Source organism: Ovis canadensis, chromosome 9 (genome assembly GCF_042477335.2).
Source record: "Ovis canadensis isolate MfBH-ARS-UI-01 breed Bighorn chromosome 9, ARS-UI_OviCan_v2, whole genome shotgun sequence".
Lineage (NCBI taxonomy): Eukaryota > Metazoa > Chordata > Mammalia > Artiodactyla > Bovidae > Ovis > Ovis canadensis.
Genome location: NC_091253.1, coordinates 89,071,916 through 89,099,008, shown reverse-complemented (window position 1 = coordinate 89,099,008; position 27,093 = coordinate 89,071,916). Strand labels below are relative to the sequence as shown.

The 27,093-nt window shown below is 42.0% G+C and overlaps 1 protein-coding gene across 1 annotated transcript; it reads left to right on the top strand.

Moving 5' to 3' along the window:
• ERICH5 (glutamate rich 5) lies at window positions 1–24,137 on the top strand. Its single transcript, XM_069600539.1, has 3 exons — window positions 1–188; window positions 19,651–20,766; window positions 22,546–24,137. The coding sequence occupies exons 1-3, from the start codon at window positions 131–133 to the stop codon at window positions 22,698–22,700; spliced, it is 1,329 nt and encodes a 442-aa protein (XP_069456640.1). The 5' UTR covers window positions 1–130; the 3' UTR covers window positions 22,701–24,137.
• Window positions 24,138–27,093: the final 2,956 nt, after the last annotated feature.

The following is a 27,093-nucleotide window of genomic DNA, read 5'->3' as shown; positions in this document are numbered from 1 at the left end:
GCAGCGCAGGAGCCAGCCGCTCGGAGTTGAAGGAATTTGTGCCGCGTGAGCGTTTCGCGCGGGATCCCGGCTCAGACTCCCCAGCCCGCGAGGTCGCCGCGCTCGCCCTCCGGGCGCCCTCCTGCCCGCGATGGGCTGCTCCAGCAGCGCCCTCAACAAGGCCGGCGACGGCAACAGGCTTCGCAACGGTGAGCAGGGGACCCGGCCCCACCGCCAACCCGCCCGCGCCCTGGGGCTTGGGTGGGTTTGCTCCCCCGGGGTCCGACGGGTGTGACTCGTGCCCACCCCGCCGGGCAGGGGGCGGCTCCTCCCTAAGGATGCGAGTGAGACCCAGAGCGGCGCTGCCGTGGCCCAGGATGCGTGCGCTCCGCCGCCCACGGTGCCCCACGCGGGAGGGAGCCCAGGCGTGGGGAGACCCTGCTGCCCGTGGCAGCGCGGGGAGTTGGTCTTAAGTCCCTAACGCGGTCAGCCACCGCGCTCTGTTAAACAGATGCAGAATTTCCTGTCCTTCAGTGTACAGGATTTCAGATTACTGTGCAGATGGGCATTTACTCAGCGCACAGGTTCCTGAATTTTTAAAGAGGTCAGATGCACTGTCCACCATCCTTGGATTAAGTATTTCTCGATGAATACGAGTGCGATGAAAAGTGGTCCTCACTGAAACTTACGTAAAAATACACCACACGCTTCTGACTGTCTCTATACAATAGCCAGGTGCTTGGCTAGGTGCTGAAGATGCAAAGACCCTACTCCTGGGGTCTGGGATGGGGATGGGGAGGAAGACGGACATCAAACAAGGTGAACAGGTGATTGCCATAGTTTCTGACAGTGATAAGTGCTGTGAAAAGAATGAAAGATGAATGAACCAGAGAATGTCTGGATTTTATAGCAGCTTCACGTCTTAGATTTTGAGTGGCTGTTGCTTTGAACAAAGCTCTGAAGGTTAAGCACATTCCTTCAAGTTAATTTACAGTCTTCTTCAAAGCTAACTTTATGAGAAATTCTACACAACGGTTAATTCCTTTTCACAAGTTTTCTTTTAGTACCTTGTGTTAGTCCAATAACATGTCTTTCTGATTTTGTAGTAGGGAGCGCTCAGGCTTTTCAAGAACGCTCTTTCAAAGCTCAGACACTGTGTCTAGTCAGAAATAGGCATTGTTACAGTCATTTTTGTGGTGTGTAATAATTTATTTTTAATTTCATAGACAACAGAAAGCAATAGAAATGTGGAAGTAGGCCAAATATTTAAAGCCCTGTATAAAAGTGATTCCAAACCCTTGGTGAACTGACAACAATGTGAAGAGATGGAAAAAATCCATTTCTAATGTACAGGGCTTGCTAACCTTTCTCCTAAAAATGATGAACACTTCTGTCCTCAAAACCTGCTCTCTGGAGGCCAGAGCAGGGAATAATTTCTTTGATGTTTTATGAAATCAGATGGATTCTGTTTTTTTTGCATTCCATTCCATGATCAGTCCTTGTTGGTTTCAGTATGAAAAACTGATGCTTCAGGAAGATATACTTTGGTTTCTCTTATCCCCCAGCCACACCCCCAGATATCCTAGGAATTTAAAAAGCAGAGCACTAAATCATCATTGTAGATTTGTTTAAATGATAAAAACTTGTAGGGAATGTTACTCTTGGGGAGGGGCAAAATGTTCAGTGGCTGGAAGGGTTTTTTAATCCTCTTAGAAAATAATGAATAACCTTATTTTAATAAACATTTTATCACCAATATAAATAACTATCCACAGGAGTCACACTGTTTCATTTTTTTATTCATGCTTTCATTGCAGTTCTAAGTTTTCATGGATGTTGTTCTGAAAGAAATGTTAAAACAACTGACAACCAGCTTTTGTGCATAGAAAATTAATTAATAAATTGCTTGATGCACATATTGAATCAATCAACAGGTGTATTTTGCATCTGATCCTCAGACAGTATTCCCTTGTAATTGGATACTATTGTATGTTCATCAACTTTTCAACCCCATGGACTTGGAGGCCCTATAAATAATTCATTCCTGTTTCTGTAGCTCAAAACTTCTTTAAAGTCTGTATACAACCCAAAGCCTGTGCATATGTGCTTTTAGATTAAAATAGTACAAGTTTATTAAATGTCTGGCACATGCATTTACTCACTGTACCCCCAGTGCTTAACAATGCTTGGCACATGTTTGTTGAATGATTATGTTTAATCTTTATAACAATGCTCTAACTAAGTTTTATGATTGTTCCCATTTTACAGAGAAGAGTAATTTGCCCAGCTTCTGGGGCTCCTTGAGAGTCAGAGCTGAGCTTTGAACTCAAGTACTCTGATTCCATAATTTGACTTCTTATCTGTTCTTTTCCTCCTTAAATCTGTTTGTGACAACTTGATTTAAACCTCTTTTTGTCTTACATTATTCTGGATCCCCATTAGGTGTATGGTCATTCACTGTGCAAACAACAAAAGAAACACATGAAAGTATAATCGAGTATCTACTATGTAAATTTAATATTATAAGAGTTTATTATAATCCCTAAATGAAATATGTAATAAATATAATATTCACCTAGTATACTAGCATGAGTAAAATATTTATTTATCCCTAAATAAGAATCAGTGAAATATGAAGTTATATTTGCTTCCAAGTTTAAACTAGGAATATTTGGAGGACATGTAGCTTTAGAGGTATTTTCAACATTGATATAGAGAAGTTTCCAGTGGCCTCCCATAAGGATACAGACAATCTTCATATCATAAGAGATTCTTTTAAAATTCACAATATCATGAGTTAAAGCTGTGTGGGTGTGTTAGTTTCTCAGTCATGTCCAACTCTTTGCGACCCCATGGACTGTAGCCCACCAGGCTCCTCTGTCCATGAAATTCGCCAGGCAAGAATACTGGAGTGGGTTGCCATTCCTTTCTCAAGGCGATCTTCCTAACCCAGGGACTGAACCTGGGTCTCCTACGTTGCAGCACATTCTTTATTGTCTGAGCCACCAGGGAAGCTACCATGAGTTAAAGCTGCTGCTGCTGCTGCTAAGTTGCTTCAGTCTGACTCTGTGTGACCCCATAGACGGCAGCCCACCAGGCTCCCCCGTCCCTGGAATTCTCCAGGCAAGAACACTGGAGTGGGTTGCCATTTCCTTCTCCAGTGCATGAAAGTGAAAAGTGAAAGTGAAGTCGCTCAGTTGTGTCCAACTCTTTGAGACCCCATGGACTGCAGCCCACCAGGCTCCTCCATCCATGGGATTTTCCAGGCAAGAGTACTGGAGTGGGGTGCCGTTGCCTTCTCTGGAGTTAAAGCTAAAATATATCAAATCAGCTGCAGACTGTATCTGTGTTCGGATAGTTCTGCTTAACAACTTTCTGTAACTGGTTTAAGAACTATTATATAAAAATAGTATTAACCTGGAAGCAGAAGAATAATAAAATAATGGGTTGGACTAGATTACCTCTGAGATCACTTATAGCTCGATAATTCTGTAACACTAAAATATGGAGGCACTTATTTTCTGGGCTCCAATGAATCAGATAGTTACTGCTGGTTAGGTAGCTGTTAGGCTGAATAGGAATAACCCATTCTGTTGATCACATGGAGATGTTTGCTGTGATGCATCAGATAACAAATCCCCCTGAGCTGCTTTTCATCACCCTCAAAGATGACTCACTAGGAAAAGAGATGGTTGCGGGGGAGGGGACAGGGTTGGAGGGGCAGTGTGGAGACTGGCTCTGATGTAAATAATTACCCACTGCTACTCAAAGTGCAGAACACTACTACTACTTATGTGGTAGTCATCACACATAGATTTTTACTGAATGTCCTGAAATGGGTGAGGAAAGAGGACTTTCTTTCCAAAAGGACAACTAGACAGATGGAGTTTGGAATTTCTCATGTTCATGGAAGCATGTTCTACATATTAGAACAATTTTTGTTCTCTTCAGTGCCCTGGGAGCTTATGAATCTGAACACAAAGATTTTGATGACTTTACAGGCGTTAATGGAACTCAAAAGGTTCCAGGCCTTTGGCATTGAACCTTCCTCCCCATGCTGCTAGCCCTCTGCTTCTCAGTGTAATTGCTGTCCCCACTCTTTCCTGATAAAAATGCCACCCATTTCTTGCAGACTTCTTCCAGAGGTTTTATAGCTTAAACACCAATGCTGCTTCTGCTGCTGCTAAGTCATTTCAGTCGTGTCCAACTCTGTGCGACCCCGTAGTTGGCAGCCCACCAGGCTCCTCTGTCCCTGGGATTCTCCAAGCGAGAACACTGGAGTGGGTTGCCATTTCCTTCTCCAAAACACCAATGTGGACAGAGTAAATAGATGGTAATTATTGACGAATTCATTGCTAGGTTCATGTGTACATTTCCACTGACAGCTGTAATCGTGTGTTTGTTCTTATCTGAACTCTCACTAGCTGCTTGGAGTCCACTGCCTAGATAATAAATAGGATGAGGCTTGAATTTCACAGTTATGTGAATTGACCTTTGTGTAGCAGAAATACCTTTAGTTATCAGCCAGTATTTTCACACAGTGATATTTCAGTCCTGAATACTTCTCCTCTGTAATTGAAGAACGAAAATCATAATGTTAAAGTAAGTGTTAGAGGCTTTTCTTGCATAGAGTATTATATAAATGGGATTTCTTTGGTTCAAGTGCAGAGTCTCTGGACTGAGTTGTATGTCTTTGTGTTGCCTCTAGAGCTTGACATAGCATGCTTGGTAAGTCTTTGGGTGGGCCTGATTACATACAGCTAATTGTAATGGAATAGCCATAAAACTGAAAACATTTGAAAAACGCACACAGTGAAAAGTACACCTCCCACCCCAGCCTCACCATCTGCTCAGTAAAATCACATCTATAGATAAAAATTTTTATTAGGTTTTTTTTTTTAAAATATATTCGTCCAAAGTTTCTTTATGGATTTCAAATATTATTTCCCTCTCCCATCTTTATTCATAAAGTGTGGTGTTTATACCCACTATTATTCTTCACTTAATTTCTTTCACCTAAAAATATGGAGCTCTTTCTATAATCTCTCTGTAATACAGAGAACTTCTTTCTCCTTTTTTTTTACCCTTGGTTAAGAATCCACTGTGTAATTTATTTAACCAAACCCCCAGTGAGGGACATTTGATTTGTTTCCAGCAAATGAGGCTGCAGTGAATTCCTTCACACATACATCATTTTGAAAGTGCACCAGCGTAACTGTAAGGCCATTTCCCAAAAAGTGGCTTTACTAGGTCAAAGGGCATGCACATTTATAATTTTGAGAGCTAACTACCTCAATGCCTTCATAAGGGTTATACCAAATGACACTCTCATCACCAACACATCTTTTCCTAAAATTGAAGTCTTTTGATGTTTAGTACAGTTGCATCAAAACATACCATGGAGCAGAAATCAGGAGACGAGGTAGGAGCACCCACTTGGTTCCAGATCCTTGAGCCTGTATTCTCATGTAATCTTCATAAGAACCTTAGTTTCACTGAATTCAGCTAGAAAATTGCAGCCTAGGGGGGATAAGTAACCTGCCCAAGGTCTCAGAGCTAGTGAATGATGGATCTTGTTCTTTTCACAAATTCCAGTCCCATCTGGGTCCAGGCCTGGTTCTGTTAGAACTCATCGTGTAGCTGTCAACATAGAAGACATGCAGTCCACATCGAGGGGGTGGCTGGGTGAATGGATGGACTGACAGAGATGGGGATTCAGGGAGATGAGAGTGCTCCTGAGAAAAGCAGAGGGATAGTAGGCATCAGGCCCTGCAGAATAGCAAAGACTGGAAGGTAACATTGGTCTAGCTGGACTTGAGAAGACAGGGTCGGATTGTGAAGGGACTCCTAGGTCATGCAGAAAAAGACCAACACAGCAAAACAAAGCTTTCTTGTGTTCTCTGAAATCATGCTTCTGCAAGGTTGCCACACGTCCCAGCTCACCTGTACACTTTCACTTTTGTGTTAATGTTTTATAACAAGTTTAAAATAAAAACTTAGTACTTGAAAGGCTCACCAAAACTGATAAATAAAACATTGAACTTGGCCAGTGTATATAAACGTAGATAGCCCACGTAATGATTTTGTTTTTTTAAAGCTAAATATCTGAATGTAACTCTCCAATTGGGTGTTAATGTCAGGAAAGTACCATGAGACTTCAGAAGCTTCCTTACTTCCCCGGAGCTGTTACTGTTGTTCACATTCCTTAAACCCTTCCTTGGGAATTGCCCTCTGGCCCTAGACTTGATTCTTTTGTGTATATTCTGGGGTGTCAGAGCTGTGTCCTTTAAGGATGAAGATTGGGAGGGAAGCCCCCCCCCCACAAAACCCAAATCAAAAAACCTCACATCATTTTCAATAGCTAAAATGCCATGGGCATTACACTTTATGAAAGTGGGTGAAATAAGCCAGGCAATGCTAGCGTGCTCAGAAACAAGGGGGGTCATGGGAGATAGAGAAAAGGGCAGTCAGTGCCATGGGGTCAGGTTCAGCTGACACCATTTTCTTCCCCATGGAAGGGCCCGCGGGGCTCTGGGGTCCTCAGGGTAACCGGGCCGGGCTCTGGTGAGGTGCTGAGTGCGTGCTGACAACCCGAGAGGGATGACCCTCTTTTCTTAGATGTCCCCCTCGACCATCCTTGAAGCCCCTCCTCCAGCCTGGTTTTTCAAATAAGACAAAAGACCCCGCCTGAGGCCTGATAACATGCTCTTTATTCATACCAAATACTTCTTGACTTTCAAATCTGTATGATTTTACTTGCTTTGAGACCATCAGATTGTATTATGTCTGTTTAGATAAATTCAGTTCAGTTGCTCAGTTGTGTCCAACACTTTGCGAACCCATGGACAGCAGCACGCCAGGCCTCCCTGTCCATTACCAACTCCTGGAGTTTACCCAGACTCATGTCCATTGAGTCAGTGATGCCATCCAACCATCTCATCCTCTGTCGTCCGCTTTCTCCTCCCACCTTCAATCTTTCCCAGCATCAGGGTCTTTTCAAATGAGTTAGTTCTTCACATCAGGTGGCCAAAGTATTGGAGTTTCAGTTTCAGCATCAGTCCTTCCAATGAATATTCAGGACTGATCTCCTTTAGGATGGACTGGTTGGATCTCCTTGCAGTCCAAGGGACTCTCAAGAGTCTTCTCCAACACCACAGTTCAAAACCATCAATTCTTTGGCAGCTTTCTTTATGGTCCAACTAACACATCCATACATGACTATTTAGATAAGAGACATGTCCAAATGAGCATTAAGTAGGAAAGTCAAGATATAAAAAGATGTAAGAAGCATCATGACATGTCTGCCCTATCTATCTACTTTCCAGGTCACCAGAAGTCAAATTTCATTTACATACTATTTACTCTATGGCCATGCCAGTATAATTCAGAGTGGACATCAGGATAGCACCAGTTATCATCATCTAAGACAGATAAGTACAAAATAAACTTGACTTTGTAGGCTAAGGTGACTCCCGGTCAAGAGACTGCTCAACAAGCCTCTTCTATGACCAGAGCTCTCTGCCTCGGCCAGCTCTGTTGTGGCTCTTCCAGGTCCCCCCATGCCAGGCCCCTGGGAGATCAGTGATAGACCTGCCTCCTGTCCACTGAAAGAAAGGCTATCTGCTTCCTTCCCTTACAGGCATAAGGATGTACCATCAAATCAAGTATTTATTTATTTTTGTCTATCAATTAATTTTCTGCTCCCTTCACCAGGACACTCATTTCAAGGACATACTTTTACAAGCCTGTAATGTGTTTGTTTTCATACTCAGTGAAAAAGCCCTTTCTGGTCCCCAACAAGCAGCTTTTCTTTCAAACGTAGTCCTAAAAGGCCCTGCAGGATGAGAGAGTTCCAATCTTCGCAGACCACCTTGCTTCGTCTGCCTTCTCAGCCTTGCCTGGCTAATGCTGCTCTGGTCTGTCTTTGGTGATTGAAATACATCTTTGTCCCCTGTGTTGTGTGTGTGAGTGCTTCCCAGCCTGTGAGCGTGGGATCCAGTGTGCCAGCCTTCCTCCTGGCCTCTCGGGCCGCAGGGCAGGGTCCAGATGGCCCGAACCCTCTCAGCGTAGCTTCGTCTACTGCTCTGTGTGTGGCACAAATACCATATTCCGTGTGTGCCGTGACATCAAAGAGATGGGAGGCCCTGGGCTAGGCATTCAACTGCTCTGTCAATTTCACTCGTAGTTTTTCTTCCCGAGAGAGAGCTCCTGCCTTCACTGTCCTGGTGAGGACCTCTGTTGCAATGTCCTCCCCAGTTGCTCTCCTTGCTTCCTTCTCACTGTCACCAGTAATGATAAGGAACATTTTCCCCCCTACTTATTCTAACCTTTTTCATTTCCCTAAAACTGATAGGAACCATATAATTTCTTTTGGCTAATTTCCTTTTCCTTTGTTTGCCCTGGAGCAGCCCCTACAGACTAGATACTTATGAGAGGCTGTAATCACCTTTGGGGGCTTCCCTGATAGCCGGTTTGATTCCTAGGTGGGGAAGATCCCCTGGAGAAGGGATAGGCTACCCACTCCAGGATTCTTGGGCTTCCCTTGTGGCTCAGCTGGCAAAGAATCCACCTGCAATGCGGGAGACCTGGGTTCGATCCCCAGGTTGGGAAGATCCCCTGAAGATGGGAAAGGCTACCCACTCCAGTATTCTGGCCTAGAGAATTCCATGGACTATACCCACGGGGTCACAGAGTTGGACACAACTGAGCGACTTAGTGTGTATGTATGTGAAAGAGGTTTAGAGTGGAGGGCACACGTGAGAGAGAAAATTTCAGCATGCTAAGAGACAGTATAGAGTTCCAATTTAAAATGTGGGTCTGAAGTGAGACTGGGTTCAAATCTGGTTCAGGATATCAGAGCATCATTTATTAGTTGTATGACACTGGGCCACTCAACCTCTTTATGCCTCAGTGATGTCATCTGTAAAATGAGATTAACAGTTAGTTCCTATTTCCTCATTTGTTCTGAGGAATAAATGAGTTAATATGTATAATGTACCTGGAATGTAGTCTAAGTATTGCCTGTAGCAGGGGGTTGGCAAAGTGGCCTGTTGGCCAAACTCACCCACTACCTGTTCTTATTTTATTTTTATTTTGTTCTTATTTTAATACCAATGTTTAAAAATTTATTAAGCTGCACCAGTCTTAGTTGCAGCATGTGAGACCTAGTCCCCAGAACAGGGACCAAACCTAGACCCCCTACATTGGAAGTGCAGAGTCTTAGCCACTGGACCAAGAGGGAAGTTCCCCCACGACCTTTTTTTTGGTAAATAAAGTGTTTTTGGAACACAGACATGCCCATTGATTTACATATCGTCTAAGACTGCTTTCTCACTGTGATGACAGGTGATAGAGTTGAGTAGTTGCAATAATGACCCCTGTGGCTCAGTGGTAAAGAATCTGCCTGCAATGCAGGAGCTGCTGGAGACTTGGGTTTGATCCCTGCTAGGGGAATATCCCCTGAAAGAGGGCATGGCAACCCACTCCAATATTCTTGCCTGGAGAATCCCATGGACAGAGGAGCCTGCTGGGCTACAGTCCATAGGGTCTCAAAGAGTTGGACACAACTGAAGTGACTTAGCATAAACACACGCAAATAATGACCCCATACATGGCAAAGCTGAAAATATTTGCTCTCTGTCCCTTTATAGAAAAAAAAATTCTGACCCCTGGCTTGGAATATCATCTAATAAGTCCTTAATAAAGAGAATCTCTCACTGATATCAATTTTAGTAAATCTCAATTTTTCTTTATTGCTTTTCCTAGATAACAATTTGATTTTTTTTCCCCTCAAGTTCAAGTTCTAGATCTCTAAATGTTTTGAGTTCCTGAATTTTTTTTTCCTTTCTGGTAAATTTGTTAAAGGAAAGTGTCACAAATACTGTTAGTAATAGCATTAATGGTACCAAAATATTCAAAAATCATAAAAATGGTTATCCAGATGGCTAAAGTTTTATGAAACAGTTTTTCTAGGGCTCCTAGAACTTATTTTACTTGCTTTTGTGTTTTGCTACTACAATTTTAAAAAAATAGATGATTTTAGAATAGTTTTAGATTTACAGGAAAATTATGAAGATAGTATAGAAAGTCCCACATCTACTTCACCCTATTATTCCCATCTTATATTAGTAGGGTGGCTTTGTCACAAACAATGAACCAAGCTTGATACATTATTATTAACCAAAGTCTACACTTTATTTGGGCTTTCCAGGAGGTTCAGACAGTAAAGAATCCGCCTGCAATGCAGGAGACCCGAGTTCAGTCCTTGGGTCGAGAAGATCCCTGGAAAAGGGAATGGCTACCCACTCCAGTATTCTTGCCTGGGAAATCCCATGGACACAGGAGCCTGGCGGGCTACAGTCAGTGTGTGACAGAGAGTCGGACATGACTGAGTGAACGAGCACGCACGCATGCTTTTAGATTTCCTTAGTCCTTCTCGCATGTCCTATTTCTGTTCTGGGTTCCATCGCCTGCATTGCTTTTGGTTGTCACCGTCATGTCTTCTCACACTCCTCTTGACTGTGACATTGTCTCAGGCGTTTTGATGACCTTGACAATTTTGAGGAGGTCTGGTCAGCTACTTTGTAGACTGTCCCTCAGTTGATACTTGTCTGATGTTTTTCTTGTGATAAACTGGGATTATGGGTTTGGGGAAGGGAAAGAGCAGAGGTATAGGACCCTTCTCATCATATCATATCAGGGGTATGTGTTCTCAACATGACTAACCACTGCCTCCTAAATTTCTCTGATACTCTTTTTGGGGATTCTGAGCCTTGAAGAGGTGGAGAGTAGATGTTTGTTTTATACTCTAGTCTTATTGAAATCTTCCAGTTTAATTGTTTCTATGATTCTTGTTTCAACCTGCTTCTTCCTGGGTCCAAGCCTTTTCAATGCTCTGCTTAAAAAGAGAAGTTCATTCAATTTAGGTTTCAAGTGTCTGGGCCAGAAGCCCAGTGCTGGCCTCAAAGTGCCTAGGCTGGGGAGAGGAAGACTTCTGCTTTGTTACAAGTGACTTTTCATTCTGGGAAACAAAGCCCCTCAGTTCCCTTAATATGATCAGTACTGACCGTGGCAGCAAAGTCATCTGAATTGTATATGGATCCCTAGCCCGAGATCCCTAACCCAAGAGACGAGTAACAGTAGTCAGCTGAAAGGCCTGGGCTCCAGTCCTGCTTGGTCTGCCCACTGCTCTTTCTAGAACTGGACACTCTCAGGGTGTGCTAACCACCAAGACTTGAGGTCCAGATGTCTGAGGTAATTGACTGCTCTGTTGCAAAATTTAAGTTTCCATCCCAGCCACGGACTCACTAACTGAATACTTCCTTCTCGAGCGCGCAGACCCCTGCTCTTGGCCGCTGATGCCCTTGTACGTCACAGGTTGACACCCTGATGGAGTCAGACATGGACTCAGTGGCTGATCTGGGAGTACGGCCACCACTGTGAGCATCAGTGGAGCCCCTTGGTCACTGCCCTTAGAGGGCAAGGCACAGCAAGTGTAAACCTTCATTTCAGATGGGAAATTAGAAGACCTCTTTGTCCTGACCTAGCTGAGATGGAGGCTTAGCAAACCCGTCCAGCTCTGTGGTGTGAGGAAGCGTGAGAGAAGTCTTGCTCCCCGGTGTGGAGCTCTCTTAGACCAGCTCTGACCCTTGCTTCACTGTTGAATCAGCTTGCTCACCTCATCTTCTGTGCTGCCCATGACATGCTAGCGTGAGGACAGAGACCAGGCCCGATGTCTGAAGCTGGGCAGCAGTGCCAGTGGCTCTGGGGTCGGGCCTGTGAATCAGCATTGAAACAAAACCCCAGAACCTCCCATGAAACACTGATGGTATAGGTTCTGGGGCTGCGATTTGCCTGAAAGCACATAAATATTCAAGGTAGAATCCCACTTCCTTGGGCTCACATCTGAGACTCTGCTGCCTCTAACTGGGTGCTCTTCCTAGATAAAGGTTCTTAGTCTCTCAGTGTCATATTTCCTCTGCTGTATAATGGAGATAATAATGACTTACTTTGTGGAGTTGTTGGGAAGGTTGAATGAGATGATCCCTGTAAAGCTCTAGGCACCGTGCCTCAGTAAATGTTAGCCACTCTGGTTCCTAGTGAAGAATCATGGGTGTGACCCACTTAGCTTGGTGAAGGGTCACGGTGTGCGAATATCAGAGAGATAATCTTCACTTTGTCTCTCTTCTTCCTTGTTCATTGAGACGTCTTTGATTTTTTAGACTGCATTTCTGCCCAAACATTGGATCCCCATGTGCCAGTAATGACTGTCGATCAATGAAACTAGCCTTTTTAAGTGCAACTACTGCTGATATTTTTTAATGTGATGTTTAATGCAACACCTTGGAGTCTAGAGGAAACCAAAGACAATGAAACTGGAAAGTCGTACCTGAAGGAGGAGACTATTCGTCATGGCTTGAGGACTGGCTCTGCAGCTCTTAAATGTCAGCCTCTCCCCTAGGCGGAAGCCCCTCGCCCCATCTCTATGTGTACTTATCAAATAGTCCAGTAATATCTTTCCAACTGCATGTTCTTGTTTCTCTGTACTTAAATTTCAAAATTAGATTTACCTTCAGACTTTAATGCATTTACCTCGTGATGTCAAAACTAGTTTTAGATATGTCAATTCAGGTAGTACTACTAAAAAATGAAGAGTGGTTTGTCTGACCTTTATTTGCCCTCTGTAGGGTTTTTTTTGGCTAATGGTTTCATACTTCAGTTACATGGGATGTAACTCTTCAAAATGAGTGCGTTTTTAAAAAATTTTAATTTATTTACGTATTGTCTGTGCTGGATCTTAGTTGTGGCCCACGGGATCTTCAATCTTCATTGCCGCATGCAGGATCTTTAGTTACCGCGTGTGGGATCTTTAGTTTCTGCATGTAAACTCTTAGTTGTAGCATGTGGGATCTAGTTCCCTGACCAGGGATGGAACCTAGGCTCCCTGCAGTGGGAGCTCTGAGTCTTAGCCACCGGACCACCAGGGAAGTCCCAAAATGAATGCCTTTTTAAATATCTATTGACTGATAGAACACACCCTTGGGGATTAGCATTTGTGCCGTGGCACACAGGGTCAGTATCTTTACATACTTTGCTGAGGGAAAAGGAACATGGAGTATAGCCCCACTGTTAGCTCCAGAAGAATTTGTCGGATGGATGGAGAAATGATGGAGTGGAATTGAGGAGAAAGCAAAGAAAGAACATGAGAAGTTGAGTTGGACTCTTCCTTTAGAGTGGATTCATGCTGTGTCCCTGGTTCCCAAAACTCAGAAGCTACCAGAACCTAGAAATGGTGGCAGCAAGGGAAAATATGAGGATCCTGCTGTTCACTAATTCTCTAGAAAACTCAGCAGAACATCCAGTGAGATCTTTGGGATGGTTGATATGTTCTAGCCATGGAATAGGAAATATTGACCTCAAGTTTTTCTCTTTGCTGGGTAGAAACTTCATTTTTGATTAGAGTAATGAATGGAGTAGAAAACTTCCACCATAATGTGAATTTCAGGTATGTTAGCTCTGGTTCTAATCCCTTCTGTAATGTTGCCTAGTATTTAATTTCTTTGTGTGCCTATCACAACGGTGCTTGCAACAAGGGTTCTGTTAGTTCAGCTGTCACAACAAATTTGTGCATGGATCAACTTACAACAGAATCAAGAGAGATAATGAGCACCAAAGAATTACGCCCAGAGCAGTGTATGATTTGATAAAATGTAGGGTTCAGAAAACAGACATATCCTTAAACAACTTTGGATGTGGAAACAATGCATCTGTCCACAATATTTATTACATAATAATACAGATTAGGCATAGAATGTCTCCTGTTTGTGAACAAAAGATGTAGAACCTTCTACCTACAGGAGGTATATTGCTGCTGCTGCTGCTAAGTCGCTTCAGTCGTATCCGACTCTGTGCGACCCCATAGACAGAAACCAGCCAGGCTCCCGTCCCTGGGATTCTCTAGGCAAAATTACTGGAGTGGGTTGCCATTTCCTTCTCCAATGCATGAAAGTGAAAAGTCAAAGTGAAGTCACTCAGTCACAAAACCGTGTGGATGGAGCATGGAGATCCTTACATAAGAGATTGTGCCTAGGTACCAAGTTGTGTTTAATAAGGGAATGGATATTATTTGAATTTCCCTGCAGACAAGGAAGTCTAGGATGACAAGGACCAGGTCTTCCTTGTTAACTGCTGTAACCCTTGTGCTTAGCCCAGAGCTGGCATATAGTAGGCACTTCAATAAATGAAATCAAAGCCAGCAAACAGAATGAAGCATATTTATTTATATAGCTCAGTTGGTAAAGAATCCACCTGCAATGCAGAAGACCCTGATTCAATTCCTGGGTCGGGAAGATCTGCTGGAGAAGGGATAGGCTACACACTCCAGTATTCTTGGGCTTCCTTGTGGTTCAGCTGGTAAAGAATCTGCCTGCAATGTGGGAGACCTGGGTTTGACCCCTGGGTAAGGAAGATCCCCTGGAGAAGGGAAAGGCTACCCACTCCAGTATTCTGGCCTGGAGAATTCCATGGACTGTATAGTCCATGGGGTCTCAAAGAGTCGGACACAACTGAGCGACTAAGCACAAACACATTTATATAAAAGCTAACATTGGTTTTTATTGATACCAGTCAACTCCAGTCAAATCATGGCTGATGCAAATACTACTCCATTATCTGTCAACAATCTGATTTAAAACTTACCATGGTAACAACAGAATTTTATAGGTCAACAGTGACAGCTTTATAGTGTTTAGCGGATTGTTTATCCGAGCTCTTTAATGTTGCAGTTCATTCTTTCTGTTGCAGAATTATCTTTAATTGATTGACAGTGCCATCAGTAGCCCACAGAGGACCTTTATGAAATTAGAAAAAGCTGCCCTTCCCACCCCTGAGGTCTGCACCCTTGCCAGTGCACACGGCTGGGGTTCAGGCCTCCCTTGCCCCTTCAGCAGGACACCCCCATGCAGTGAGAAACCTGCAGAGCCATTTGCTTCATCCCTTGTTTACTGAGTACCTCTCATGTCTCATACCACGTTGGGTAATGACACATATAACCCCTCAGAATTATCAATTATCCTGACAGTCCTGAAAGGCAAAGATCACATAAGGAAACTGAGGTACGGAGAGTTTGAATTGCATGGTTAAGTAAATGATGGGTCAGGATCACACTCAACAGCAGAACAGTCTGGAACCCCCGGCTCCAACTGAAGAGGAAGGAGGATGATTAGATCCAAAACATGTCCGTCGTCAGCAGCTGGGGATAAAAACCTTCCTAAGGATAAGAAAGGGAGTGCGGTGGTCAACATTGTCTTTTTTGTGGCATTCTCTGAGAGTTGGTTTGAAACAAGCATTTGTTTTCCAACCCCTTTCACTTATCTACTCTGATCTTCTGTCCTTTCTGAATAGGCTCAGAGAAAAGTAGTAGGATTAAGATGAATGTAATGACCTTCCCTTTCTTTGTGTCCACCAGGACCTCTTCCGTGCTGGGGCTGTCACGTGAAGTGTAACGCTCACGATGACTGACTTGACTGATGCTCAGGGGGCACCAGTCACTCTGCTAGTGGCTTTCCAGGTGTTAACTCGTGTAATCCGCACAACAGTTCAGCTGCCCCTCTTCCCACTCTAAAGGTGATGAAACTGAGGCACAAAGAGGCTGAGCAAAGCTAGTAAGTGGAAGAACCAGGGTTCAGACATTAAGAGGTGTCATTTTCAGGGTCATAAGGTATCTGTCCTCCCTTTAGAGCAGCTTATTCTCTTCTATCACGTAGGAAAAAAAAAACCTATTGAGTGATTAGTGAGAGCTCATTACCTCCAAAATACATTTATTTCAAAATTCAGGGTGCAGTTACCAACAGGAATCACCAAATGAGTGTGTCACTACACATTCAGCATTTTCTCTAGTTTTCAGTGATCACTTTGAAAATGTTTTAGCTTTAGGGGGCAAGCCCCCAAAGTATTAGAGACAGTGACTTCTTTTGTAATATTGCTCAGCTCGGTTGACTATTTTCAGGTTGCTATATAAGAATATTATATGTCAAGGACATTTTCCTGCTTCAGGTCTGCCAGTAAGATTAGGAAAAGTACATAAGAATGAAAATTCATACTGTGACCATGGGCATAAATGTTCTAATTATGGAAGAAATTGATAGATCCCTTGGACACTTAAGACACCATGTGTGGATAAATAAATTTTCACAAAGCATTTTGTTTTTTGAGAAAAAAAAACCTTGACTTATCCTGATAGCCCAAGTTCATATCGATTGAATCAGTGATGCCCTCCAACCACCCCATCCTCTGCCTCCCTCTTCTCCTTTTGCCTTCAATCTTTCCCCACATCGGGGTCTTTTCCAGTGGGTTGGCTGTTCGGTGCTGCTCAATGGACATGAATTTGGGTAAACTCTGGGAGATAGTGAGGGACAGGGAAGCCTCGTGTGCTGCAGTCCATGGTGTCACAAAGAATCACATGACTTAGCGACTGAACAACAACAGTCCTGATAGCACAATATATGTTTCAAAACATGAAGTTGAGTGGCTATGATTTGGGTGTGTCAACACATTATTTTCCCCACAGCTTTCTGTTCTAGAAAAATGATGACATTAGAGTGCACCCACAGCTGGCACTGCTGGCTGAAAGTCATTTGTCTCATTTAACTGACAGTGCTGATCACTGTAATAACTGTTTTCCTAGAAAATATAATTCGGAAGACATTTGTGATTAGTATAATAGTACATTTCCTTGTCAGTTCCCTAAGGCAACCATCACCGAAACATCCTTTGTGTGGCATCTAAATGAATTGTCTCGTCATAACGAATTTCTTTATAGACCTGAGAAATCACTTTTGTTAAATTGCCTTCTCTGCTGTTAATTTGAAGGCTCCATGCATGATGAGGTCAGAGTAGGGGGAGTGAAGGATAGCCCTCCTCCCAGCTTTGTCCCGTGGACCCCCAGGCCCACAGCCTGTGCCCCATGTCTCACAAAATCCTCCCTAGACTGTGCTTTTCCAGCTTCATGTCGAATCCCTCTCCATGGGGGGATCCACACACATTCTCAGCGATAGGCTGGGAGACTGTTTGAGGTGAGTAAATGTATTAAAAAGAGAAACAATTGGCAGTGAGTTGAACTCATGAGAATACATAAACTAAGGAAGTAAAGAACCATGACAGTTACTAACTCAGGGAAAAACAAAAAATTGAATAGCTGACTACCTGGCTCAATTCTTCATTGCAAACATATTTATTATATGTACATGTAACTGAATATTGATATAATCTAAATTACAACATGATTACTATTTTATATCAATACTAATGTGCAATTTCTGAATGGAGGCTAGGGGAAAAATGTTTTTCATAGTAGGAATTAATTGAAATAGCCAAACTAAAAAACAAAGAAGTAGCAATTCTCTTAGAAATATAGGGGGGGAAATCCCTCCAAAAACAGCTAAAAGAATGAAAATATTTAACCCTAGAGAAGGGGAAATGGGAGAGGAGACCTGAGTCTTAGTTGTATATCTTAACTTACATTAGATAAGCAGATAACTCTTTAAACTATGTACCTGTATAACTTAGGTCAGGGGTAACCTAGGAAAGAAAAGAAGAAAAAATATTTTGGGGGGGAAAAAGAAGAGGAAATATATCATCTAGAGGCCCATTTTAACATGCTGGCTTATTTTCTTCAAATATCTCCCTTTCTATTTTTTTTGTTTATCCCTTCCAATGATCAACACTGTTGTAATTATACTAGATATAAAATTGATAGCTAACTTATTGAACATTTAACTGCAAAACAGGCCTTGTGGTAGTACACATTTTCTATGCATTATTTTACCTGATAATCCAACTAGAAGTGCTGATTTTTAGCTTATTATATAATCATTATCTTATTTTAGCATATGGTCAGCATAATCACCCTTTTTCATGGTACAATAATATTCTACCTAATGGATTATTGACCTTTCTCCTAAATTGTTAGACTTTTAAATTGTTTCCCCAGTATTTTGAAAGAATACTGGGCTGATACACTTTCCCCAAAGCATATTACTGATATTTTTGTTTTTAGGATGAATTTCCAGAAGCAGGATCACTGGGTCAAAGGGTGTAAGCATGTTGCCATGCTGCTTTCTTAGACTGTTCAGAGAATATTTCTGCCTTCATTGTTTAATGTCATATGATGCCTCATGCGACTATGACACAGGTGGGAGAAACAGATTCACTGCCATTTTACAGACATGATTACTGGGAACCAAGTTCCCAAGCTTACACAACTGGAGGAAGAGCCAGAAATGCAGGGGGAAAAATAATGCATTCTACCCAGCTCTCTCTTGAGCTCTCTCCCAATTGCCCTTCCCCCCAAATGAACCGTGCCTGCTACTTTCTCTCCCAGACATCTCAGTCTTTATATAGTAGAGCTTCTCTGGCATGGGGCCTTTTCCATTCATTGAGGGCCATTCTGCTTTCAGTTCAGTTCAGTTCAGTTGCTCAGTCGTGTCTGACTCTTTGTGACCCCCTGGACTGCAGCACACCAGGCTTCGCTGTCCATCACCAACTCCTGGAGCCTACTCAAACTCATGTCCATTGCGTCGGTGACGCCATCCAACCATCTCATCCTCTGTCCTTCCTTTCTCCTCCCGCCTTCAATCTTTCCCAGCATGAGGGTCTTTTCCAATGAGTCGGTTCTTCACATCAGGTGGCCAAAGTACTGGGAGTTCTAGCTTCAGCATTAGTCCTTCCAATGAGTATTCAGGTATGATTTCCTTTAGGATTGACTGGTTGGCTCTCCTTGCAGTCCAAGGGACTCTTAAGAATCTTCTCCAACACCATGGTTCAAAACCATCAATTCTTTAGCTCTCAGTTTTCTTTATAGTCCAACTCTCACATCCATATATGACTGCTAGAAAAACCATAGCTTTGACTAGACAGACCTTTGTTGGCAAAGAAACGTCTCTGCTTTTTAATATTCTGTCTTGGATGGTCCTTCTACTTTAAGCAGAAGATAAGACCTCTCTAGCAGCCCAAGGGCCACTACTTAGGCTGTGAAATCTTAGCCTAAGGAAGAGAAAGGGCAGGACAGAGGAAAGAGTGTGAGGAAACAAAATATACTAAATTAGAATATGGGACAGGAGCCACAAGCAGGTGCACAAGGAACAAACAGGGAAAAAGAATGTGATTTTGAAGGATTTCATGTTTAAGATGAGGTATTTGAGCTGAAAACAATAGAGAGACTTGACTTGTGGTGTGTTAAGGGCATAGTATAGCCTTTCTGTATTCGATTCTACCTGAGACTTTCTTGAACTGTTAAACCTGCTTCTTCATAGCAATACACTTTCTCAGAATGCTGCCGCCGCCAAGTTGCTTCAGTCGTGTCCGACTTTGTGCAACCCAATAGACAGCAGCCCACCAGGCTCCCCGTCCCTGGGATTCTCCAGGCAAGAACACTGGAGTGGGTTACCATTTCCTTCTCCAATGCGTGAAAGTGAAGTCGTTCAGTCATGTCTGACTCTTCGCGACCCCATGGACTGCAGCCTATCAAGCTCCTCCATCCATGGGATTGTCCAGGCAGGAGTACTGGAGTGGGGTGCCATTGCCTTCTCCGTTCTCAGGATAGAAGCTGAATAATAATTTGTATTTTTTTTTCAAATGAATAATAAAAAGTAACTTCAAATATCTATTTTTCAGCCACAGAAGAAAGTGAGTCCTGCTTTGTCCAGCCAAAACCACGTGCACTGGGAAGAGAATCTACTTTGTGTGGCAAAGTACAAAAGGAAAGCCTTCCTCCATTAGACAAGCTCAAGATCTCAGCCGCATCCACAGCTAATGGTGTTCAGTCCCTCCCTGAACAGCCCCTGACAAAGGAGACTGCAGACCCACCCGGAGCCACAGAGGAAACTCAGCCTCTGCAGGGACCGAAGGGGTCTGAGCCACCTCAGCCAGGTGGCAAAGATGGTGCTCCAGGAGCAGAAGGAAAGGAGGAGGATGCGGAAGCGGTGACAGAGGCTCCGCCTTTGAAAGGAAGTGCTGAGACTGAACCTTTAGGAGCCGAGAATCAGCCTTTGATAACAGCGGGAGAGAGGGACTCTCCTGGAGCAGTGGAAGGTACTGAGGATCCACAAGCTGCCGGAGAGATGACGCCTCTAGGAACAGCTGAGAGAGTTCCTCTGGAAACAGCCAGAGAGCCAGGATCTCAAGAAGCTGGAGGAAAGGGTGAACGGTCCCAACTCCCAGAGACAGTTCCCAAGGAGACAGAATCTCCGGAGATGCTGGAAGGCAGTCAGCCTGTGGAAACAGCTGAGACGCAGCACCTTCAAGAAACAGTTGGAGAAGATGAGCAGTCCCAACTTGTAGAAACAGTTCCCAAAGAGAATGCATCTCTGGAAGTGTCGGACGGAAGTCAGTCTGTGGGAGCCGAGAGAAAAAAGCAACTTCAGGAGACGCTGGGGAAAGATGAGCAGCCCCAGCTTCGAGAGACGATTCCCAGAGAGCATGGCGGACCGGAAGTGTCAGACGGAAGTCAGTCTGAGGGAGCCGAGGAAGAGAAGCAACCTCAGGAAACGCTGGGGAAAGATGAGCAGCCCCAGCTTCGAGAGACGATTCTCAGAGAGCATGGCGGACCGGAAGTGTTGGACTCAAGTCGGTGTGTGGAGACAGCTGTAAAGGCTGATTCACTCCATAAAACTGCGGAAGGTCCTGGGAACATGCAGAAGCTCCAACCTGAAGGAACAGTTGAAAGCATGGAACATCTGGTGGAAATGGCCAGGAAAATTCACACTAACGAAGAGGACCAACACATTGAAGGTAAAAGTCATGCTGTCAGATCAGGTTGTTTAGATGTGCTCCGTAAGAGATCATCTCTGGGGCGTGGGGGAGGCTGACACACAGCTCCCCCACCCCGGAGTCTCTCAGTGGTTGAAGTTCCCGTGACCCAAACTAAAAAAGCTTCCAGACTTGAACAACAGGCACTTGGCTTTCCAGCAAACGTTTTCTAAAGCATAGTCTTTAGAAAAGTATCTAGATTTTTAACCTAGTTTCATTGTTAAATGAAATGGGATACTGAAGGAATGTTAAAATTTCTGAAATTTTCCAAGTTCACTCTTCATCAGGCCCCGTGTATAGTATGAGGATCCAAAGTAAAGATGGTCAGTGGAGGAACTGACTTTTTAAAAATATATAATTTTATTTATTTATTTATTTTTGGTTGCGCTGGGTGTTTGTTGTGTGTGGGCTTTCTCTAGTTGCGCCCAAGTGGAGGCTACTCTCTATACTTGCAGTGCGCAGGCTTCTCTCACTGTAGTGGCTTCCCTTGTTGCGGAGCACAGACTCTAGGTGAGTTGGCTTCAGTGCTATGGCCCGTGGGCTTAGTTGCTCCGTGGCATGTGGTATCTTCCCAGATCAGGGATCAAACCAGTGTTCCCTGTATTGCAAGGGGGACTCCTAACCACTGAACCACTAGGGAAGCCCAGGAACTGACTTTTTAATGAAAGAACACACGAATAATGCCTCTTAAGAGTGTCATTTTCATCTTAATTACTGTCAATCTCCTCTTGTCCTCCTTCTCTGTTTATGAGAAGACTAGAGAAATGTACTATGTCTTAGCAAATGGTATTTTTTAAACATGTACATTACCTGTATAAAGAAAATGGAATCTGTACTGTTGTTTATTGGAGTTACAATTAAAAAATTCTTCTGGGGCAGGATTTACATTTTGTTAAATTTTAACTTCATCTTACAGTAGGATTAAGTGAAACATTCGTCAGTCTATTTCTTAATTTTTTCACTCGTTAATGCAGCAGTTTTTGAGTGTCTAATCATTTGCTTCGTGCCCAGTGCAGGAGTAAGGGATAGTCCCTGTCCTCAAAGGTCTCACAGTCTAGTGGGGAGAAGGCAGAATTTAAACAAAATACCATGATCTATTGAGGTAAATGCTTTAATGAAGGTGTATAAAAATGCTCTGGAAATCAGAATGCAGAAGCAAGTAAAAGCATATATTTGTTATACAGGCTTGGCACACTCAAGTCTTTGGGGCCTAGGATGATGGCAGTGGGTGAATTGAGGGGCACATGTAATGTTGTGGGGAACCCCAGGGACCTTGGTGAACAGGAGCACAATCCTATCAAAAGAGGCAGCTGCTTCTTGGCTCCATTCAAAACATAGGGGCCAGTGTTGCCCAAACTGACTTCTTATGGAAACGTTTGTATTTGCAATACCTGGACTTTTAAATATTTCAGCTCTGTAAAAGTTTGATGATTGTTTTCTTTAAACACCAGAATGACCAAACAAGACAAGTTTCTGGACACCCCTAGACCATATTTTGAACTTTCTATTTGTAATATGTTCTGCCATCACTTCCTGGGTAATTCTGCATCCTGATTTTATATGAGAGTGCCAAGACTCAGAAGTGGTGACATCGGCCCTCTGAGGATCTCAGAGACACAGGGTGATGGCCTTTCTTGACATCCCTAGAGAAACCTACTGTTTAAAGAGCAAGAGCTGCCCCTGTTGGAAACCAGGTATGAGGCACTTGGTTGTTAATACTAAATAAGTATCTCTTAATATCCCCTTTGGTTAATTTTCCAGGTGAGACAGGAGAAACGGTTGAAACAGAGATGGAGAGTGAGAAAGTCAGTGAAGCAGCTGAAACAAAAGAAGAAGAAACAGGAGAAGCCATGGATCTTTCAGCAGCCACACAGATAGGTCTGGATGGAAGGGTGAAGGGACACAGCATGTTGTAACAGAGAAGACAGAAAACTGCAGTGAAGTTTGGTTACAGATGCTATCTTTCAACATCGACATGTTTTATACCAGGAAAATGTGGTTATCATGTTCTTCATTACATTGTTCCATAGAACTGCTAAGCTATAAATGGTTTTCTTAGCTACTTAGAATTCAGAACTACAGTAGCCAGAGCCGGTACTGACTAGAGTATATGTTCATTTAAGAGTGTGAGGGCATTTTCTTCATTGTGGCAATGGGTCCATTCAGTGTAGAAGAGTGAGACCCTAAAAGAAAGCATACACCTCTAAGTATAGGTGACTGGAGAAAGGAGTTAAGTAAAAAATTTTAGGCAGCTCATGATAATGAAATCATACAGAATTAGGATGGAATAAGAATGATCAACAACAATGGGGCAACTTATATCTAGTATTTCTTTCCTATCACAGAATTTAAAGCTAGTAGGAACCTGGGAAAGTGTGTCATTTAATTATCTTCTTACCTTAAGTCTGTCTACTACCAAGGATCCTTCATGATCATGGTGTATGAAAAATGGTAACAAAATTCTCATAAAAGGAATACAGACTCTGGTGCTGTTATAAAATTAGGCATTTTTCACAATGAAAGGCTACACATTTTTAATGTGCCATTTTGAATCATTTAGTAATTTTATATGTATATGAGGTGTTTCAATTGGTGTTATTCCTTTAACTGACATTAAAGGTATTTTAAATTGACGTTTAAATATATTTCAGAGGCAACAAACAGCAAGAATTAAAAACTAGATTTGTTGACTATGTGGAGTCTATTCCTTGGGCTCTATTTTTTTAAAAGATTACTTTAATATTAGACTTTAGAGGTGGGAAAGAGCTAAAAAATCAAGATTTAAAAATCATTTACAATATTTCATTAATGTTAAAATGATATAGAAAGTCACCTTTCAAGAATTCCTCCGAAGTTGCCAAGGGATTTTGGTAAGTTATTATCTGTGATTATATGTGAATAAGAATAATGATAGCAGTCTTTTTCACCAGTGAGTGCCTTGTGCTTATGAATATCAGGATAGAATTATATTCTGGACACATTTAGTATCTTTATCTTATTTGTAAATATATAGTTTAAAAATAACTTCTTAGATGAATTAACTAGACTCTTACTTTAGCTTCTGTATCAAACTATGAAGATGATATAATTAATTTTAAGAACATAGAATAGAGGGGAGAATTATCTTTACTCTGATTTTAATGTTTTTATGTTCCTGACAAGCTGGATTGTGATTTTATTGAGAAGGACTATTTTATGTCTTTGAATTCATGCATTTTACTCTTTTAATGGAAAAGATGGGTGCTTTCATGAAAATGATCGGTGCTTGATAAATATGTTAAATCAATAAGTGAATAACAAGTACCAAGGGTTCCCATTTATACTTAACATTAAAAAAATATTTAAAATATGGATTTGTGTGATTCTAATGTTTTTATTCCAAAGCCGGTCAAGCTTAGTAACACTAAATATTTGGTGTAGTTCCAAAACTAGCAATAATTTGGGGTCAGAAAGTTATACAACTCAGAACTGATATAACATCTCTTAGGCTACGTTTTGTCATTCAAAGGTGTTTTTCCTGACCTAAAGATATCTTTGTATAGGCATTTAGTAAGTAGAAAGTGTCAGAGCTTAGTGTAAAATATGAATGATCACCTTAGAAAGTGATTGTACTTTGTATCAAGTACTGAAATAGTAGGATTCAATTACTTAATAGGCATAAAGGTCCGTTCTTCATTGTGTGGATTTTGTTTTTAATCTCTAGCATATGTTAAAGAGATCTATTCAGAACTCATTCTTTGAAGAAGTCTTTCTCAAAAGCATTATTATAGAGTTGTAAAGTAGAAGTTTTCAAATTATTTATTAATCCCATTTTTTTCCATAATAACTAAAATAATTTATTCTCAGAAAAATTTAGAAATTTGTATAAATTTCGGATACTTTCTATACTTTTGTTTTTGGCCTTTAATGTGGTTATTAAGACATTTTTAGAAATTGTTCTTATTCTTTTAGATAAATTCAAAACCTAGAAATTTGAAATGTTCTATAATATTTGAATATTCCAATAATATTTGAATATTCCAATATTCTAAATAATCTAATTAATTTTTTAAAACAAAACTAAAGTAATAATTGCCTGTAGTAAAAGTCAAATAATACAAAAAGGTATGAAAAGTTGTTCCCCCCATGTCCTTTAGTCCTTCTATGAAAAGATAATAAAGCTTCTTGCTTCTAATTCTTCCATAAGAAGGTAATGTATATGCCAGGCTATATGGATATGCTAAAACAGAAGTGTATGTGTACACATCCACATTTTATAATGTAAATGATAATTTAGCCCTTATATTGTGAAAAAGTGCATATAAAACCACAAAACCATCCCTTCCTATGCTAAAGTTTTTTTTTTTTCTTTTGCCTAAAACTGATATATCATAGCAAAGTACACTGATTCTTAGTTCCCAGACTTTGAGAGAAGTTTATTAATTTTGCTTCTAGATTCAAAATGCAGAAGCTGGATTAAGACTTGAGCTATTTTAAATGAATTAATAGAAAAACTACCATCAGGGCTGGATTTTCTTGCTGTTTTTTAAGTTTTTATTGAATTTGTTACAACATTGCTTCTGTTTTATGTTTTGGTTTTTTGGCTGAAAGGCATGTAGGGTCTTACTTCCCTGACCAGGGATTGAACCCACACCCCCTGCATTGAAAGGTGAAACTTAACCAGGAAGTCCCCAGGACTGTTTTCTAATTCCAGGATGCTGTATAGCCACTTTGTAGTCCAGTTTGTGTTCTGTTTAGATGATTGCAGAATTTTCTATATGTAAATGGGAAGGAAATGGTGAACAAATGATTTGCCAGTTGGCATCCCCATTTGGACTGCAAAGAGATCAAACCAGTCAATCCTAAAGGAAATCAACCCTGAATATTCATTGGAAGGACTGATGCTGAAGCTGAAGCTCCAATACTTTGGCGACCTGATGTGAAGAACTGACTCATTGGAAAAGACCCTGATGCTGGGAAAGATTGAGGGGACGACAGAGGATGAAATGGTTGGAGGGCATCACTGACTGGATGGACATGAGGTTGAGCAAGCTCCAGGAGTTGGTGTTAGACCAGGAAGCCTGGCGTGCTGCAGTCCAAGAGGTCGGAGAGTTGGACATGACTGAGCAAACTGAACTGAACTGATCCCCATTAGGGAGAGAACGTTGGCTTTTACCGACAGGGTGCCAGTTGCCAATCTAGGAATTCCCCAATCCAGACTCCAGACTCTTGGTCAGAGGTGCTCTGCATCATCTCCTGGGGGACCCACAGGATAGGAGTGTGTGACCAACCTGTGACCTCACTGCTTTTTCCATTCAAACTTTGGACTAAGAGTCTTAGCACAGCTAATAGCCTTGAGCAATCAAAACACCCACATCATTTATTTTTTAATTTTTTGGCCACGCAGAATTGCTTGTGGTATCTCAGATCTCTGACTAGGGCTCGAACCTGGGCTCTTGGCAGTTAAAGCACAGAGTCCTAACCACTGGACTTCCAGGCAATTCCTGCACATCATTCTTATTGTTTTGTTTTTCATTTTCTTCACACATCATTTTTAACAGATGCTTTATTTCACACTTGGCCTTGAGTTAAGAATGGCTTTTAAAGGAAAAAAAAATTTTTTTTCCACATTGAAGTAATCAAAGAGTGTTGGATGGTCATGGTCAAATAATCTGTGTTCTTTTGGCAAATACAATAGATGGTCAGAGCATCTAATATTACAAGCATCTCATTATTATAAAGCTAATTTGGTGACCCAATTCTGAATTGTTTCACAAATGTCAACATTGTGAACATCATAAAGCCGTTTCATGTAGCCCATGTGCCTCTGTTGGGTAAAAGGAGAGTGATCCTCTAATAGCAAGGCAGGGCTGTGTCGGAAAAGTTGAAAGCCTTTGCTCACAAAGTGTCATTTCACCTAAAACTTTGTCAGCTCCTCTTGTCCCCAGAGCTTATAAAGTTAAGGAGTGAGACTGGCTGTAATCTTAAGGTTTTAATTGCAGGAACAGAATCAGTATAATCTCAGAGAGCTGTTGACAGATACAGAATTTCTCTTTTCAGTTCTTGTTACTTCCAGCAAAAGTTAAGGAATTCCCTGGCAGTAGTAACCCACATGAAGTCAAACTGGAGACCTTCAGCTTTACTTCAGAAACACCACCTAGCAAATGTATTGGGCAATAGCTGAGATACTGCAAGCTAACAACCATATCGTTATTTCTGCACCTACTGAAAGAAGTCTGCAAACATCAAAGCCAGGCTTTAATAACTGTTGAAGGTCGAAGTGGGGCCAGTGTGTATTATGTTCGTCTAAATTATCCTTTCAGTTTAATA

What these genes read in the sequence shown, in the direction of transcription:
- ERICH5 (XM_069600539.1), top strand. Translation starts at nt 131, where the DNA reads ATGGGCTGCTCCAGCAGCGCCCTCAACAAGGCCGGCGACGGCAACAGG. An exon ending in CGGCAACAGGCTTCGCAACG is followed by an intron (nt 189 to 19,650) that starts GTGAGCAGGGGA and finishes TCTATTTTTCAG; the next exon opens with CCACAGAAGAAAGTGAGTCC. An exon ending in AGAGGACCAACACATTGAAG is followed by an intron (nt 20,767 to 22,545) that starts GTAAAAGTCATG and finishes TTAATTTTCCAG; the next exon opens with GTGAGACAGGAGAAACGGTT.